This window comes from Oncorhynchus kisutch, linkage group LG12 (assembly GCF_002021735.2).
Source record: "Oncorhynchus kisutch isolate 150728-3 linkage group LG12, Okis_V2, whole genome shotgun sequence".
Lineage (NCBI taxonomy): Eukaryota > Metazoa > Chordata > Actinopteri > Salmoniformes > Salmonidae > Oncorhynchus > Oncorhynchus kisutch.
This window is the reverse complement of record NC_034185.2, coordinates 8,446,042-8,466,248: the sequence shown is the minus strand read 5'-3', so window position 1 is coordinate 8,466,248 and position 20,207 is coordinate 8,446,042. Positions and strand designations below refer to the sequence as shown.

Below are 20,207 nucleotides of genomic sequence, written 5' to 3'. Positions count from 1 at the left end.
ATGAGTAGCCTAGAAATAGCTAGCTAGGTCAACCAATACACCATCATGAGTAGCCTAGCAATAGCTAGCTAGGTCAACCAATGCATCGTCATGAGTAGCCTAGCAATAGTTAGCTAGGTCAACCAATACATCATCATGAGTAGCCTAGCAATAGCTAGCTAGGTCAACCAATACATCATCATGAGTAGCCTAGCAATAGCTAGTTAGGTCAACCAATACATCATCATGAGTAGCCTAGCTATAGCTAGCTAGGTCAACCAATACATCATCATGAGTAGCCTAGCTATAGCTAGTTAGGTCAACCAATACATCATCATGAGTAGCCTAGCTATAGTTAGCTAGGTCAACCAATACATCATCATGAGTAGCCTAGCAATAGCTAGCTAGGTCAACCAATACACCATCATGAGTAGCCTAGCTATAGTTAGCTAGGTCAACCAATACATCATCATGAGTAGCCTAGCAATAGCTAGTTAGGTCAACCAATACATCATCATGAGTAGCCTAGCTATAGTTAGCTAGGTCAACCAATACATCATCATGAGTAGCCTAGAAATAGCTAGCTAGGTCAACCAATACACCATCATGAGTAGCCTAGCAATAGCTAGCTAGGTCAACCAATGCATCGTCATGAGTAGCCTAGCAATAGTTAGCTAGGTCAACCAATACATCATCATGAGTAGCCTAGCAATAGCTAGCTAGGTCAACCAATACATCATCATGAGTAGCCTAGCAATAGCTAGTTAGGTCAACCAATACATCATCATGAGTAGCCTAGCTATAGCTAGCTAGGTCAACCAATACATCATCATGAGTAGCCTAGCTATAGCTAGTTAGGTCAACCAATACATCATCATGAGTAGCCTAGCTATAGTTAGCTAGGTCAACCAATACATCATCATGAGTAGCCTAGAAATAGCTAGCTAGGTCAACCAACACACCATCATGAGTAGCCTAGCTATAGCTAGCTAGGTCAACCAATACATCATCATGAGTAGCCTAGCAATAGCTAGCTAGGTCAACCAATACATCATCATGAGTAGCCTAGCAATAGCTAGCTAGGTCAACCAATACATCATCATGAGTAGCCTAGCTATAGCTAGTTAGGTCAACCAAGACATCATCATGAGTAGCCTAGCTATAGCTAGTTAGGTCAACCAATACATCATCATGAGTAGCCTAGCTATAGCTAGTTAGGTCAACCAATACATTATGAGTAGCCTAGCAATAGCTAGTTAGGTCAACCAATACATCATCATGAGTAGCCTAGCAATAGCTAGTTAGGTCAACCAAGACATCATCATGAGTAGCCTAGCTATAGCTAGTTAGGTCAACCAAGACATCGTCATGAGTAGCCTAGCTATAGCTAGTTAGGTCAACCAATACATCGTCATGAGTAGCCTAGCTATAGCTAGCTAGGTCAACCAATACACCATCATGAGTAGCCTAGCTATAGCTAGCTAGGTCAACCAATACATCGTCATGAGTAGCCTTGCTATAGCTAGTTACGTCAACCAATACATTATGAGTAGTCTAGCCATAGCTAGCTAGGTCAACCAATACATCGTCATGACCAGCCTTGCTATAGCTAGTTACGTCAACCAATAGTGGCCAAGACTTTGAATGCATGAATCCTCCAAAGATGGAGAGAAACAGCACATGGCTCGATCTTGGAACCAGCCTGAGTTGCGTAACCACCCGACTTCTGCTTCACAATGTATGGCACCCACTTGTGTGATGCCTCATCAGCTCTGGTCGCCAGAAAGCTCACCACTCACAGTTCAGAGTAGTAATCAGTCGTGCTCATTACGAACCCTCTGCCTCAACATTGCATTCCTCTACTGCATCTCCCATTCCTATCAAACTTCAGGTGACTCCTCATACGGTGTTCTCAGAAGATCAGGAACCAGCAACCATGTTATTAAACAAAAACATTGGCCAGCTATTGAACAATTTGTATTTATCGTGTCTGTAATTCTGACCCACCATCTCGATTCGGTCCTATGTAGCAAAATTTGAATTTTTTTATTTTTTTTATTTTTACACTGGATAAAAGTAGAGACTCAGAACTAGAAAATGGTATATCAAACACTGCAGTTGAGGAACGTAATTCAGTTTTGTAAATTGATAAATGAGTAATCCCACATTTTAAGAAAATGGCCCTTGAGTTTTTTGGTACACCTACTGGAGATATATTTTTGACTACACCTATTCAACATCATTCACACCCTCTTAAGCTTTAGCCCCACCCATCTCTTTAAGGATTCACATGTGAGGCCATGTGCTAAACAGAGTGAGTAAGGTGGTGTAGTAAACAACCAAAGATTTCAAGACTAAAAGTGGTGAAAGTAGTAGTTAAAATACCCTATCTAGTCCTTGGCCTATATCCTAATCTGACTTTGGTGCAGACCATGTTCTTCACATGACATAAAACAAAATATTAGTTTAGTGTTACTTGCATAGTGTTTGACGTAGCTAGCTAGCTAAACAAGGAACCATAATCCCAACTCATGCACCCTGCATGAATCTGCAGATAGCTAAAACTAACCATCTAGGTTCAATGTTAGCTAGCTAACAGTATGCTTAAACTTGCAATGAAATTAGAAATGTATAAAATCTGAAAATGTAGCTTGACTCTTATTCGTTTACATGGATGAATGCTTTTCCCTCTCGGTCACGGTTGTCATGGTTGCCCTTAGTTTAAAGATGTAATCCAGAGACAGGTGTTTATAAAACAACCTTCTGTTTTCAACTCTCCACATTTGGCAATCATCTCTCTACTTCCTACCAGGCATTCCACCACTGGTTTCAAAACTCGGTCAACTTCTTCTGTGACAACAACACTGTTTAAAAAATATATATATATATATTTTACCTTTATTTAACCAGGCAAGTCAGTTAAGAACAAATTCTTATTTTCAATGATGGCCTAGGAACAGTGGGTTAACTGCCTGTTCAGGGGGCAGAAAGACAGATTTGTACCTTGTCAGCTCGGGGGTTTGAACTTGCAACCTTCCGGTTACTAGTCCAACGCTCTAACCACTAGGCTACCCTGCCGCCTCTACACTCTAACCACTAGGCTACCCTGCCGCCTCTACACTCTAACCACTAGGCTACCCTGCCGCCTCTACACTCTAACCACTAGGCTACCCTGCCACCTCTACACTCTAACCACTAGACTACCTGCCACCTCTACACTCTAACCACTAGGCTACCTGCCGCCTCTACACTCTAACCACTAGGCTACCCTGCCGCACCGATCACATTTCTTCCCAATCACTGTCATGAAAGTTCACATTCCAGAAGACATTTCTGCCAAAAAACAACAACATTTAGCTAAAAAAGAAATGGAAAATGTTAGTTAAAATGTTAGTTAAAATGTTAGTTAAAATGTTAGTTAAAATCTCCTGTTCTCCTGTTCTCCTGTTAGCTTCTTGAAACGGGTCACATTGTCATGTCTGTGCTTAATATGTTTGTTTTTTAATGTGTTATGAGTCTGTACATTACACCAATATTACATTAATATCAATAATTGTTTTTATCCATACACATTGTTTAATGTTTTTAATATATGCACAGTGACGCAAACAACATTTCCCTCTGGGGGATAATAAAGTCATGATCTTATCTGATTCCAGTCGGAGACTGGAGGGGAGTCCATCTTCAGGAAGCTCCGCAGCGTCAAGGCCGAGGGTGACTCGTCCCGGGCTGGGTCTGATGTGGAGGATGGGGTGCGGGAGGACGTCAGCGGCCCCCCTCCTAAACCCTGGTCCTGTCAGAAAGGCTTTGCTCACTTTGACGTGCAGAGTATCCTCTTCGACCTCAACGAGGCCATCCAGGGTCGACAGTCCGGCGGGAAACGCAAGAACACCACCACGGGGGCCTCCGCTGCGGCCGCCGCCTCGGCCTCCGCCACTTCCTCGCTCTCGTCCAATCAGAGCGGGGTAAGCGGCGGGGGCGGGTCTCCGTGCGGGTCCCAGGAGGAGCTGAGTGGGAAGGAGGGGGCCACGGGACAGGGAGGGACTCACACCACTAACCCTGCCCTAGACCCTGGTGATGAGAAGAGCAACGATCTGGTGCTGAACTGTCCTTGTTTCAGGAATGAGCTGGGAGGAGAGGGAGAGAGGAACATTGGCCTCTCTAAACGGGTAGGAGGACACACATATATATATATATATATATATATACACATACATACATACATACATACACACACACACACACACACACACACACACACACACACACACACACACACACTATACCACTAGTTTTTCCTTGACAAAGAAACGTACACATAGCCGGCTAAACGATATGGTCCTTCAAAAAAACGTACTTTATGTCAAATATGTTGTGCTGTCGCATGGAATATAAACAGTGGTGTCTGGGTGGTGACTGATTGGTTTGTGTCTGAGTGGTGTCTGGGTGGTGATTGGTTTGTGACTGGGTGGCGATTGGGTGGCGATTGGTTTGTGACTGGGTGGTGATTGGGTGGTGACTGGGTGGTGATTGGGTGGTGATTGGGTGGTGATTGGGTGGTGACTGGGTGGTGATTGGGTGGTGATTGGTTTGTGACTGGGTGGTGTCTGAGTGGTGATTGGGTGGTGATTGGGTGGTGATTGGGTGGTGATTGGGTGGTGACTGGGTGGTGATTGGGTGGTGTCTGAGTGGTGATTGGGTGGTGACTGGGTGGTGTCTGAGTGGTGATTGGGTGGTGACTGGGTGGTGATTGGGTGGTGATTGGTTTGTGACTGGGTGGTGTCTGAGTGGTGATTGGGTGGTGTCTGAGTGGTGATTGGGTGGTGACTGAGTGGTGATTGGGTGGTGACTGGGTGGTGATTGGGTGGTGACTGGGTGGTGATTGGTTTGTGACTGGGTGGTGATTGGTTTGTGACTGGGTGGTGACTGGGTGGTGTCTGAGTGGTGACTGGGTGGTGATTGGTTTGTGACTGGGTGGTGACTGGGTGGTGTTTGGGTGGTGACTGGGTGGTGTCTGGGTGGTGTCTGAGTGGTGTCTGGGTGGTGATTGGGTGGTGACTGGGTGGTGATTGGGTGGTGTCTGGGTGGTGTCTGAGTGGTGATTGGGTGGTGACTGGGTGGTGATTGGGTGGTGACTGGGTGGTGACTGGGTGGTGATTGGGTCATAACTGGGTGATAACATAAGGTTGTCGTGTCCGCCATTATGATGGTTTTCCTCAAGACATGAAGGCCCCTTCATATTTTCTTTCCTTTCCTTCCTTACTGCCTGGAGTCATCATACTAACATCATTACAACCCTACTACACACACAATATATACACTATACACTGTGGCCAGTTTATTAGGTACACCACCCCATTCACCAGAAATGGTTCTCTCCTACAGACAGTGAGTCACGTGGCTGTGTCTTGCTATATAAAGCAGGCAGACAGGCATCAAGACATTCAGTTACTGTTCTGTTGAGCGTTTATAAAAACGAGTGACCGAAGCGACTTTGAGAATGCTGTGATTGTCGGCGCCAGGCATGCCAGGTTCCAGTAGCTCAGAAAACATCCGTGTCTCCTGGGCTTTTCACGCCCAGCAATGTCTTGGATTTACAGAGAAACGGTGCAACAAACAACCAGTCAGCGGCTGTTCCTGTGGGTGTAAACAGTCTGTTGATGAGAGAGGTCGAAGGAGAATGGCAACAATCGTGTGAGCTAACAGGTGGGAAGCAAGCAGGCAAATAACGGTGCAGTACAACAGTGGTGTTCAGAATGGCATCTCGGAACGTACAACTCCTCGGTCCTGGTCACGGATTGGCTATTGCAGCAGACGACCACAACGGCCTCCTAGCAACTTAAAAACAAGAAGAAGTGGCGCCAGTGGCCACGCGATCACCAACACTGGACCATTTGAGGAGTGGAAAAACATTGCCTTGTCCGACGAATCCCAGTTCCTGTTGCTTCATGCTGATGACAGAGTGAGTCCGTGGCCCCGTCCTGCCCGGTGTCAACAGTACAGGCTGCTGGCAGCGGTGTAATGGTGTGGGGAATATTTTCCTAGAAAACGTTACGTCCCTTGATACCAATTGACCAATGTTTCCTCGGCCCAAAGAATTCAGGCTGTTCTGGAGGAAAAGGGAGGTCCAACCCAGTACTAGATGTGTTTACCTAATAAACTGACCGGTGGATGTATACACTCACTCACACACATGCAGACTGACTCACGCTTATACCCGTACACATTTCCAGGACCTATTTTGAATATCACGATAATTCAAATTTGATATAATGTGACACAATCATCATTGATATTGAACTAAGACACTACTTTATCAGACAGTTCATCTTTCAAACATGTCATAAAAACACACCTTTTCCCCCTCAATATCTCCATACTAATGTTACTCCTCCCCCCTCAATATCTCCACACTAATGTTACTCCTCCCCCCTCAATATCTCCACACTAATGTTACTCCTCCCCCCTCAATATCTCCACACTAATGTTACTCCTCCCCCTCAATACCTCAATACTAATGTTACTCCTCCCCCCTCAATATCTCCACACTAATGTTACTCCTCCCCCTCAATATCTCCACACTAACGTTACTCCTCCCCCCTCAATATCTCCACACTAATGTTACTCCTCCCCCCTCAATATCTCCACACTAACGTTACTCCTCCCCCCTCAATATCTCCACACTAATGTTACTCCTCCCCCCTCAATATCTCCACACTAATGTTACTCCTCCCCCCTCAATATCTCCACACTAACGTTACTCCTCCCCCTCAATATCTCCACACTAATGTTACTCCTCCCCCTCAATACCTCCATACTAACGTTACTCCTCCCCCTCAATACCTCCATACTAACGTTACTCCTCCCCCCTCAATACCTCCATACTAACGTTACTCCTCCCCCTCAATATCTCCACACTAATGTTACTCCTCCCCCTCAATACCTCCATACTAACGTTACTCCTCCCCCTCAATATCTCCACACTAACGTTACTCCTCCCCCCTCAATATCTCCACACTAACGTTACTCCTCCCCCCTCAATATCTCCACACTAACGTTACTCCTCCCCCCTCAATATCTCCACACTAATGTTACTCCTCCCCCTCAATACCTCAATACTAATGTTACTCCTCCCCCTCAATACCTCCATACTAACGTTACTCCTCCCCCCTCAATATCTCCACACTAATGTTACTCCTCCCCCTCAATACCTCAATACTAATGTTACTCCTCCCCCTCAATACCTCCATACTAACGTTACTCCTCCCCCTCAAAACCTCCATACTAACGTTACTCCTCCCCCTCAAAACCTCCATACTAACGTTACTCCTCCCCCTCAAAACCTCCATACTAACGTTACTCCTCCCCCCTCAATACCTCCATACTAACGTTACTCCTCCCCCTCAATACCTCCATACTAACGTTACTCCTCCCCCTCACTACCTCCATACTAACGTTACTCCTCCCCCCTCAATACCTCCATACTAACGTTACTCCTCCCCCCTCAATACCTCCATACTAACGTTACTCCTCCCCCCTCAATACCTCCACACTAACGTTACTCCTCCCCCCTCAATACCTCCATACTAACGTTACTCCTCCCCCCTCAATACCTCCATACTAACGTTACTCCTCCCCCCTCAATACCTCCATACTAACGTTACTCCTCCCCCTCAATACCTCCATACTAACGTTACTCCTCCCCCTCACTACCTCCATACTAACGTTACTCCTCCCCCCTCAATACCTCCATACTAACGTTACTCCTCCCCCCTCAATACCTCCATACTAACGTTACTCCTCCCCCCTCAATACCTCCATACTAACGTTACTCCTCCCCCCTCAATACCTCCACACTAACGTTACTCCTCCCCCCTCAATATCTCCATACTGACGTTACTCCTCCCCCCTCCATACCTCCATACTAACGTTACTCCTTCCCCCTTCTCAGCAGGGTAGTATAGGCAGTGGGGGCAGCTCCAGTGGCTCTGGGGGGGGAGGTGGCTCAGAGGAGGGACCCCTGGAGACCTCTCTCCCCCACTTCACCAACGCCGGGGTGTCCGTGCTGGAGGCCCCTAAAGACGGACAGGGACAGCATGCTGATAGGGCCAAACGATCTGTGGAGCACTGCGACCAGGGGTCTTACTACTACAGGAAATACTTCTATCTGAGAGGTGAGAGGGAGGAAGAGGAGAGGTCTGGGGTCTTATTACTACAGGAAATACCTCTATCTGAGAGGTGGGAGGGAGGAAGAGGAGAGGTCTGGGGTCTTATTACTACAGGAAATACCTCTATCTGAGAGGTGGGAGGGAGGAAGAGGAGAGGTCTGGGGTCTTATTACTACAGGAAATACCTCTATCTGAGAGGTGGGAGGGAGGAAGAGGAGAGGTCTGGGGTCTTATTACTACAGGAAATACCTCTATCTGAGAGGTGGGAGGGAGGAAGAGGAGAGGTCTGGGGTCTTATTACTACAGGAAATACCTCTATCTGAGAGGTGGGAGGGAGGAAGAGGAGAGGTCTGGGGTCTTATTACTACAGGAAATACCTCTATCTGAGAGGTGGGAGGGAGGAAGAGGAGAGGTCTGGGGTCTTACTACTACAGGAAATACCTCTATCTGAGAGGTGAGAGGGAGGAAGAGGTCTGGGAGCCTACTACCACTACCGGAAATACTTATATCTGAGATACTACTACCGGAATTCCGTATATCTGAGAATAAGGGAGGGAGGAAGGACGAGGAGAGGTCTGGGGCCCTAGGTCAATTAGGATCACCACTTTATTTTAATAATGTGAAATGTCAGAATAATAGTAGAGAGAGATTTATTTCAGCTTTTATTTCTTTCATCACATTCCCAGTGGGTCAGAAGTTTACATACACTCAATTAGTATTTGGTAGCATTGCTTTAAATTGTTTAACTTGGGTCAAACTTTTTCGGGTAGCCTTCCACAAGCTTCCCGCAATAAGTTGGGTGAATCTTGGCCCATTCCTCCTGACAGAGCTGGTGTAACTGAGTCAGGTTTGTCGGCCTCCTTGCTCACAGACAGTTTTTCAGTTCTGCCCACAAATTTTCTATAGGATCGAGGTCAGGGTGTTGTGATGGCCACTCCAATACCTTGACTTTGTTGTCCTTAAGCCATTTTGCCACAAATTTAGAAGAATGCTTGGGGTCATTGTCCATTTGGAAGACCCATTTGTGACCAAGCTTTAACTTCCTGACTGATATCTTGAGATGTTGCTTCAAAATATCCACAGAATTTTCCTACCCTCATGATGCCATCTGTTCTGTGAAGTGCACCAGTCCCTCCTGCAGCAAAGCACCCCCACAACATGATGTTGCCACCCCCGTGCTTCACGGTTGGGATGGTGTTCTTCGGCTTGCAAATGTTCCCCTTTTTCCTCCAAACATAACGATGGTCATTATGGCCAAACAGTTCTATTTTTGTTTCATCAGACCAGAGGACATTTCTCCAAAAAGTATGATCTTTGTCCCCATGTGCAGTTGCAAACTGTAGTCTGGCTTTTTTATGGTGGTTTTGGAGGAGTGGTTTCTTCCTTGATGTCCGGCCTTTCAGGTTATGTCGATACAGGACTCGTTTTACTGTTTCATATAGATAGTGTTTGTACCTGTTTCCTCCAGCATCTTCACAAGGTCCTTTGCCGTTGTTCTGGGATTGATTTGCACTTTTCACACCAAAGTATGTTCATCTATAGGAGACACAACGCGTCTCCATCCTGGGCGGTATGACGGCTGCGTGGTCTCATGGTGTTTATACTTGCATACTATTGTTTGTACAGATGAACGTGGTATCTTCAGGCATTTGGAAATTGCTCCCAAGGATGAATCAGACTTGTGGAGGTCTACAATTATTTTCTCTGATGTCTTGACTGATTTCTTTTGATTTTCCCATGATGTCAAGCAAAGAGGCACTGAGTTTGAAGGGAGGCCTTGAAATACATCCACAGGTACACCTCCAATTGACTCAAATGATGTCAATTAGCCTATCAGAAGCTTCTAAAGCCATGACATCATTTTCTGGAATTTTCCCACTGAAATTGTGATACAGTGAATTATAAGTGAAATAATCTGTCTGTAAACAATTGTTGGAAAAATTACTTGTGTCATGCACAAAGTAGATGTCCTAAACCGACATGCCAGAACTATAGTTTGTTAACAAGAAATTTGTGGAGTGGTTGAAAAACGAGTTTTAATGACTCCAACCTAAGTGTATGTACACTTTTCACTTCAACTGTGTATCTGGGAGGAAGAGGAGAGGTCTGGGGGCCTACTGTTACTACAGGAACTACTTCTACCCGAGAAGTGAGATTATAGCATCTCTATTCATGCATTGCTATGGTAGAGTAGATATGAATGTCTGTATGCCTTGGAGAAAAAAATCTGACTTTCTCTCTTCTCCCTCTTTCACCTTGTCCCCTCCTCTCTCTCTCATCGCTCGCTCTCTCGTCCAGAGCATTGGAACTACCTGGGTGTAGATGACACTCTGGGTCCAGTAGCAGTGAGTTTGAGGAGAGAGAAGCTAGAAGAACACAAGGAGCATGGACAACAGTACAACTACAGAGTCATCTTCAGAACCAGCGAGGTAAATAGCTATATATCTATCAGGGTTGGGGTTCATTTGAATTGGAAGTTAGTCAAATCAGGAAGTGATTTGAATTTAAAAAGTGAAAAACTTTTCGTACAAATAGCTTCTCAAAGTTATGAAAAGAGATGCCCTTTTTTTCAATTATTGTATTATTGTATTTCAGTTTACTTCCTGAATTGACTGGCTTTCAATTTTAATTGACCCCAACCCTTGTATATATGGCATAGGAGTTTCTAACCTGGATATATATGGCTCTTCTTCCCTTCTTTCCCACTCTTCTAACCCGGATCCCCTTCTGCCTTTCCCTCTCCTCCTCTTTATTTCCCACAAACCCCTTCATCCCAGCTTTTCCATAGCCGATGTGAGCAAGACCTTTTAAACAGGTCAACATTCACAAGGCCGCAGGGCCAGATGAATTACCAGCACGTGTACTCAGCATGTGGCAAATGTCTTCACTGACGTTTTTCAACCTCCCCCTGACACTGTTTGTAATACCTACCCGTTTCAAGCAGACCACCATAGTCCCTTTCCCCAAGAATGCCAAGGTAACCTGTCTAAATGGCTATCGCACTCAAATCTGTAGCAACGGAATGCTTTGAAAGGCTGGTCATGGCTCACATCAACACCATCATCCCAGATACCATGGACACAGTCCAATTCACCGCCCCACCAGATCCACACTGCCCTTTTCCCACCTGGACAAAAGGAACACCTATGTGAGAATGATATTCATTGACTACAGCTCAGCGTTTAACACCATAGTGCCCTCAAAGCTCATCACGACTCCGACACGATAGTGGTTGGCCTGATCACAGACTACAATGAGACCACCTCTCCTTCAACGTCAAGACAAAGGAGTTGATTGTGAACTACAGGAAACAGAGGGCAGAGCCACGCCCCCAACCACATTGACGGGGGTTGTAGTGGAGCTGGTCGAGAGCTTCAAGTTTCTCGGTGTGCACATCACTAAGGATTTATCATGGTCCGAACACACCAAACAGTCGTGAGGAACGCACAACAAGGCCTCTTATTTTTTTTATTTTACATTTACGATACAGCCTGGATTCGAACCAGATGCAGTGTCTTAGACCACTGCGCCACTCAGGAGCCCCTCTTCCCCCTCAGGAGGCTGAAAATATTTGGCATGGGCCCTCAGATCCTCAAAAAAGTTCTACAGCTGCACCATCGAGAGCATCCTGACTGGCTGCATCACTGCTTGGTATGCCGACCGCAAGGCGCTGCAGAGGGTGGTGCGTACGGCCCAGAACATCACTGGGGCCGAGTGCGTACGGCCCAGAACATCACTGGGGCCGAGTGCGTACGGCCCAGAACATCACTGGGGCCGAGTGCGTACGGCCCAGAACATCACTGGGGCCGAGTGCGTACGGCCCAGAACATCACTGGGGCCGAGTGCGTACGGCCCAGAACATCACTGGGGCCGAGTGCGTACGGCCCAGAACATCACTGGGGCCGAGTGCGTACGGCCCAGAACATCACTGGGGCCGAGTGCGTACGGCCCAGAACATCACTGGGGCCGAGTGCCCTGCCAACTTTTTGCATTGACCCACTTTGCACTAACTTTTTTTGGACTCATCACATACGCTGCTGCCACTATTTTATTATCTGTCCTGTTGCCTAGTCACGTTCACCCCTCCCTGTATGTACACACAGTGCCTTCAAAGTATTCATACCCCTTGACTTTTTCCACATTTTGTTGCTATAGCATGAATTAAACATGGATTCAATTTAGATTTTGAGTCACTGGCCTACACACAATTCCCCATAATGTCATAATGGAATTACACTATTTGGACACCCCTTCAAATAAGTGGATTCGGCAAATTCAGCCACGCCCGTTGCAATAACTTTCAGCCACGCCCCTTGCAGTAACTTCTTCTGGAGCTTCTTGAAATGGCCGAGCAGCCTAAGATCACCATGCAGAATGCCAAGCGTCGGCCGGAGTAGGGCTGTTACGATGACCGTATTACCGCCACACCGGCGGTCAGGAGTCATGTAGGCAGTCGAGTTCCATGTGACCGTTTAGTCACGGTAATTAGGCTTCTCCAAGCTCTGATGCTGCCGATGGTCATTAGTAGCCTACCAAACGTGCTTAACTGCCTGATACTCAACACTCTACTGTCCCTCTAATCACTCTGACATCAATGCAAATGTCATCGAAAATCTAATCAAACACTTCATGAGAGCCCATGAGCTCATGCTGTGCAACATTTCTATAGGCTTTGCATTTGCGTGAGAAAATGGAGTGATGGCCGCTAATAAAAAGAGGAGGATCTCATCAGCTTTCTATGGGCTAGGCCTCCTATATTTATTTCTCAACTTACCTAATATTAAGCACATTGCTTATATTTATGACGAGTATAGGAGTATAGTCTACCTGGCTGGCAGGAAAATGAACCACGGTGAAATCGTCCTCCATTAGCTATTTTAAAGTACAAATAACATGTATTTGTTCCCCGCTCACCCGGTTGCATGATAATAGTCCATCATAAATCCCCCCCAAAACATCACACATACAGTACCAGTCAAAAGTTTGGACACACCTACTCATTCAAGGTTTTTTTTTTATTCTGCATATGGAATCATGTAGTAACCAAAAAAGTGTTCAACAGATCAAAATACATTTTAGATTCTTCAGAGTAGCCACCCTTTGCCTTGATGACAGCTTTTCACACTCTTGGCATTCTCTCAACCGGCTTCATAAGGAATGCCTTTCCAACAGTCTTGAAGGAGTTCTCACATATGCTGAACACTTGTTGGCTGCTTTTCCTTCACTTTGCAGTCCAACTCATCACAAACCATCTCAATTGGGTTGAGGTTGGGTTATAGTGGAGGCCAGGTCATCTGATGCAGCACTCCATCACTCTCCTTCCTGGTCAAATAGCCCTTACACAGCCTGGAGGTGTGTTGGGTCATTGTCCTGTTGAAAAACAAATGATAGTCCTGCTAAGTACAAACCAGATGGGATGGCGTATCGCTGCAGAATGCTGTGGTAGTCATGCTGGTTAAGTGTGCCTTGAATTCTAAATAAATCAGTGTTACCAGAAAATGAAAATCCACACCGAAAATCCACACCTACTCTGCGTCTGACAAAGACACGGCGGTTGGAACCAAAAATCTCAGATTTGGACTCATCAGACCAAAGGACAGATTTCCACCGGTCTAGTCTCCATTGCTCGTGTTTTCCTGGCTGTCTTCTTAATGGTGTCCTTTAGTGGTGGGTTCTTTGCATCAATTCATCCATGAAAGCCTGATTCACGTAGTCTCCTTTGAACAGTTGATGTTGAGATGTGTCTGTTCCATTTATTTGTGCTGCAATCTGAGATGCAGTTAACTCTAATGAACTTATCCTCTGCAGCAGAGCTAACTCCTGTGGTGGTCCTCATGAGAGCCAGTTTCATCATTTCATTCATCATTTCATCATAGCGCTTTATGGTTTTTGCGACTGCACTTGAAGAAACTTTCAAAGTTGTTAAAATATTCCCCCATTGACTGACCTTCATTTTCTTTATTTAACTATGCAAGTCAGTTAAGAACAAATTCTTATTTTCAATGACGGCCTAGGAACAGTGGGTTAACTGCAGCTCAGGGATTTGAACTTGCAACCTTCCGACTGTCATTTCTCTTTGCTTATTTGAGCTGTTCTTGTCATATATGGCTATCTTCTGTATACCACCCCTACCTTGTCACAACACAATTCATGGATTGGCTCAAACACTTTAAGAAGGAATGCAATCCCACAAATGAACTTTTAACTTTGAAGGTACACCTGTTAATTGAATTCCATTCCAGGTGACTACCTCACCCTCCATCCTCATCTCTACCTCCCTCAATCCTCACCTCTACCTCCCTCCATCCTCCCCTCTACTTCCCTCCATCCTCCCCTCTACTTCCCTCCATCCTCCCCTCTACCTCCCTCCATCCTCCCCTCTACTTCCCTCCATCCTCCCCTCTACCTCCCGCCAACCTCCCCTCTACCTCCCGCCATCCTCCCCTCTATCTCCCGCCATCCTCCCCTCTACAACCCGCCATCCTCCCCTCTACCACCCGCCATCCTACCCTCTACTTCCCTCCATCCTCCCCTCTACCTCCCTCCATCCTCCCCTCTACCTCCCTCCATCCTCCCCTCATCCTCCCCCATCCTCCCCTCATCCTCCCCTCTACCTCCCCCCATCCTCCCCTCATCCTCCCCTCTACCTCCCTCCATCCTCCCTCCATCCTCCCCCCATCCTCCCCTCATTCTCCCCTCTACCTCCCTCCCTCCCTCCATCCTCCCCTCTACCTCCCTCCCTCCATCCTCCCCTCTACCTCCCTCCCTCCATCCTCCCCTCTACCTCCCTCCCTCCATCCTCCCCTCTACCTCCCTCCCTCCATCCTCCCCTCTACTTCCCGCCATCCTCCCCTCTACCTCCCTCCCGCCATCCTCCCCTCTACCTCCCTCCCTCCATCTTCCCTCTACCTCCCTCCCTCCATCTTCCCCTCTACCTCCCTCCCTCCATCTTCCCCTCTACCTCCCTCCCTCCCTCCATCTTCCCCTCTACCTCCCTCCCTCCATCTTCCCCTCTACCTCCCTCCCTCCATCTTCCCCTCTACCTCCCTCCCTCCATCCTCCCCTCTACCTCCCTCCCTCCATCCTCCCTCTACCCCCCCCTCCCTCCATCTTCCCCTCTACCTCCCTCCCTCCCTCCATCTTCCCCTCTACCTCCCTCCCTCCATCTTCCCCTCTACCTCCCTCCCTCCCTCCATCCTCCCCTCTACCTCCCTCCCTCCATCCTCCCCTCTACCTCCCTCCCTCCATCCTCCCCTCTACCTCCCTCCCTCCATCCTCCCCTCTACCTCCCTCCCTCCATCCTCCCCTCTCCCTCCCTCCCTCCATCCTCCCCTCTACTTCCCGCCATCCTCCCCTCTACCTCCCTCCCTCTATCCTCCCCTCTACCTCCCTCCCTCCATCCTCCCCTCTACCTCCCTCCCTCCATCTTCCCCTCTACCTCCCTCCCTCCATCCTCCCCTCTACCTCCCTCCCTCCATCTTCCCCTCTACCTCCCTCCCTCCCTCCCATCTTCCCCTCTACCTCCCTCCCTCCCCTCTACCTCCCTCCCTCCCTCCATCTTCCCCTCTACCTCCCTCCCTCCCTCCATCCTCCCCTCTACCTCCCTCCCTCCATCCTCCCCTCTACCTCCCTCCCTCCATCCTCCCCTCTACCTCCCTCCCTCCCTCCATCCTCCCCTCTACCTCCCTCCCTCCCTCCATCCTCCCCTCTACTTCCCGCCATCCTCCCCTCTACCTCCCTCCCTCCATCCTCCCCTCTACCTCCCTCCCTCCATCTTCCCCTCTACCTCCCTCCCTCCATCCTCCCCTCTACCTCCCTCCCTCCATCTTCCCCTCTACCTCCCTCCCTCCATCTTCCCCTCTACCTCCCCCCCTCCCTCCCTCCCATCTTCCCCTCTACCTCCCTCCCTCCCATCTTCCCCTCTACCTCCCTCCCTCCCATCTTCCCCTCTACCTCTCCTCCCTCCCTCCATCTTCCCCTCTTCCTCCCTCCCTCCCTCCATCTTCCCCTCTACCTCCCTCCCTCCCTCCATCTTCCCCTCTACCTCCCTCCCTCCCTCCATCCTCCCCTCTACCTCCCTCCCTCCATCCTCCCCTCTAACGTCCTCACTCTCTCCAGTTCCTCAGACCCTGCAGTAGCATAACCGGTCATTTCAAATATTGAATGTCAGTGTCAGCAATGCTCTTACAGTAACTAATTTACAGTTATAGAACCGGTTTACGGTAATAGGTGGTTTCAGCTATAGAACCGGTTTACGGTAATAGGTGGTTTCAGCTATAGAACCGGTTTACGGTAATAGGTGGTTTCAGCTATAGAACCGGTTTACGGTAATAGGCGGTTTCAGCTATAGAACCGGTTTACGGTAATAGGCGGTTTCAGCTATAGAACCGGTTTACGGTAATAGGCGGTTTCAGCTATAGAACCCGGTTTACGGTAATAGGCGGTTTCAGCTATAGAACCGGTTTACGGTAATAGGCGGTTTCAGCTATAGAACCGGTTTACGGTAATAGGCGGTTTCAGCTATAGAACCGGTTTACGGTAATAGGCGGTTTCAGCTATAGAACCGGTTTACGGTAATAGGCGGTTTCAGCTATAGAACCGGTTTACGGTAATAGGCGGTTTCAGCTATAGAACCGGTTTACGGTAATAGGCGGTTTCAGCTATAGAACCGGTTTACGGTAATAGGTGGTTTCAGCTATAGAACCGGTTTACGGTAATATGTGGTTGCAGCTATAGAACCCAGTTAGGTGTTAGTCATAGAAACAGACACTGTAATGGTGGTCTTATAGCTGCTGCCTTTATCCCGCCCACTCTTCTCCTTTCCTATTCTCTCCACCCCCCTGCTCGCTGCTAGTGGAAGGTGTGTGTGTGTGTGTGTGTTTGTGTGTTGAGACAGCGTCACAGGATAATGGTTAAGACCAGTGGTGTTGTGGGTTCTCTCAACCAGCTGAAGTTCATCCCTGTTAGTTCATTTAGCCCACAGGTCTCAGTCAGAACATCAGAACGTCTCGCTAAGCTACAGTACACGACAAAAATACATTTTTTATTATACATAATAATATCCTGCAAAATGTCACTGTCTTTCAACACCCAATGACACTGTACAGTACCTCTCAGTGACACACAATCACACACAGGGGACTTGACTCTGTGTGTCTACTGTTAAATATAAAGGTCTCTGTCATTCTATTATGTGCACTGTCTGTCCGCTGAAGTTTTCTGTGGCCTTAGATAGGGCTAAAATTAACTTCCTCAGGGGAGAACACTAAGTGCTTCTACTGTAAGTGAACGAATGAACAGTGAGGAGAAGCCAAGGCCACACACTTTCTCTCACACACACACACACACACACGCGCGCTGTTATCTCTCTCTCATTCGCTCGTTGTTGTTTTTGTTGACCACAGATGACCGTGAAGCGTTAACCGTCGAGAGGAAGACGTTGGAAGAAAGCTGCTCTGTCTGTGTGTCAACCTTTTTCCAGAAGTAGTGCACTTTTAAGTGGAATAGGGAGCGATATTAGATAAGATCGGTATTGGTCTGAACAGGCCCCAATCATCTGTCTCCTCTTCCTGTTCTGTTCTCTTCTCTCTTCCTCCTCTTTCTATACTCCTCTTCCTCCCTCTAGCTCACCACCCTGCGTGGGTCTATCCTGGAGGATGCAGTGCCATCTACCTCAAAGCACGGCCTGGCGCGGGGTCTACCCCTCAAAGAGGTGCTAGATTACCTGGTACCAGAGCTGAACGCCCACTGTCTCAGACTGGCTCTCAACACACCTAAAGTCACAGAGCAGCTGATGAAGCTGGACGAACAGGGGGTAAGGAGAGGCACTACAGTACACAGACACCAGGGGGTAAGGAGACATCACTACAGTACACACAGACACCAGGGGGTAAGGAGAGGCACTACAGTACACACAGACACCAGGGGGTAAGGAGAGGCACTACAGTACACAGACACCAGGGGGTAAGGAGACATCACTACAGTACACACAGACACCAGGGGGTAAGGAGAGACACTACAGTACACAGACACCAGGGGGTAAGGAGACATCACTACAGTACACACAGACACCAGGGGGTAAGGAGAGGCACTACAGTACACACAGACACCAGGGGGTAAGGAGACATCACTACAGTACACACAGACACCAGGGGGTAAGGAGAGGCACTACAGTACACACAGACACCAGGGGGTAAGGAGAGGCACTACAGTACACACAGACACCAGGGGGTAAGGGGAGACACTACAGTATACACAGACACCAGGGGGTAAGGAGACATCACTACAGTACACACAGACACCAGGGGGTAAGGAGAGACACTACAGTACACACAGACACCAGGGGGTAAGGAGAGACACTACAGTACACAGACACCAGGGGGTAAGGAGAGACACTACAGTACACAGACACCAGTGGGTAAGGAGAGACACTACAGTACACACAGACACCAGGGGGTAAGGAGAGGCACTACAGTACACACAGACACCAGGGGGTAAGGGGAGACACTACAGTATACACAGACACCAGGGGGTAAGGAGACATCACTACAGTACACACAGACACCAGGGGGTAAGGAGAGGCACTACAGTACACACAGACACCAGGGGGTAAGGAGAGGCACTACAGTACACACAGACACCAGGGGGTAAGGGGAGACACTACAGTATACACAGACACCAGGGGGTAAGGAGACATCACTACAGTACACACAGACAACAGGGGGTAAGGAGAGACACTACAGTACACACAGACACCAGTGGGTAAGGAGAGACACTACAGTACACAGACACCAGGGGGTAAGGAGAGGCACTACAGTACACAGACACCAGGGGGTAAGGAGAGACACTACAGTACACAGACACCAGGGGGTAAGGAGACATCACTACAGTACACAGACACCAGGGGGTAAGGAGAGACACTACAGTACACAGACACCAGGGGGTAAGGAGAGGCACTACAGTACACAGACACCAGGGGGTAAGGAGACCGTACTACAGTACACACAGACACCAGGGTGTAAGGAGACCGTACTACAGTACACACAGACACCAGGGTGTAAGGAGACCATACTACAGTACACACAGACACCAGGGTGTAAGGAGACCGTACTACAGTACACACAGACACCAGGGGGTAAGGAGACATCACTACAGTACACACAGACACCAGGGGGTAAGGAGAGACACTACAGTACACAGACACCAGGGGGTAAGGAGACATCACTACAGTATACACAGACACCAGGGGGTAAGGAGAGACACTACAGTACACAGACACCAGGGGGTAAGGAGAGACACTACAGTACACACAGACACCAGGGGGTAAGGAGAGACACTACAGTACACAGACACCAGGGGGTAAGGAGAGACACTACAGTACACACAGACACCAGGGGGTAAGGAGAGGCACTACAGTACACACAGACACCAGGGTGTAAGGAGACCGTACTACAGTACACACAGACACCAGGGGGTAAGGAGAGGCACTACAGTACACAGACACCAGGGGGTAAGGAGACATCACTAGAGTACACAGACACCAGGGGGTAAGGAGAGGCACTACAGTACACAGACACCAGGGGGTAAGGAGACATCACTACAGTACACACAGACACCAGGGGGTAAGGAGAGGCACTACAGTACACACAGACACCAGGGGGTAAGGAGAGGCACTACAGTACACACAGACACCAGGGGGTAAGGGGAGACACTACAGTATACACAGACACCAGGGGGTAAGGAGACATCACTACAGTACACACAGACAACAGGGGGTAAGGAGAGACACTACAGTACACACAGACACCAGTGGGTAAGGAGAGACACTACAGTACACAGACACCAGGGGGTAAGGAGAGGCACTACAGTACACAGACACCAGGGGGTAAGGAGAGACACTACAGTACACAGACACCAGGGGGTAAGGAGACATCACTACAGTACACAGACACCAGGGGGTAAGGAGACACACTACAGTACACAGACACCAGGGGGTAAGGAGAGGCACTACAGTACACAGACACCAGGGGGTAAGGAGACCGTACTACAGTACACACAGAC

General features: G+C 48.2%; 1 protein-coding gene across 1 annotated transcript in view; it reads left to right on the top strand.

Annotated features, from left to right (window-relative positions):
• The window catches only part of sipa1l1 (signal-induced proliferation-associated 1 like 1), a 225,962-nt gene that overhangs the window by 120,778 nt on the left and 84,977 nt on the right, over positions 1-20,207 (top strand). The window contains exons 5-8 of the mRNA XM_031837956.1: positions 3,639-4,148; positions 7,931-8,153; positions 10,446-10,576; positions 17,773-17,961. Of these exons, the coding sequence (XP_031693816.1) occupies positions 3,639-4,148; positions 7,931-8,153; positions 10,446-10,576; positions 17,773-17,961 (1,053 nt within the window). The remainder of the gene's footprint in view (positions 1-3,638; positions 4,149-7,930; positions 8,154-10,445; positions 10,577-17,772; positions 17,962-20,207) is intronic.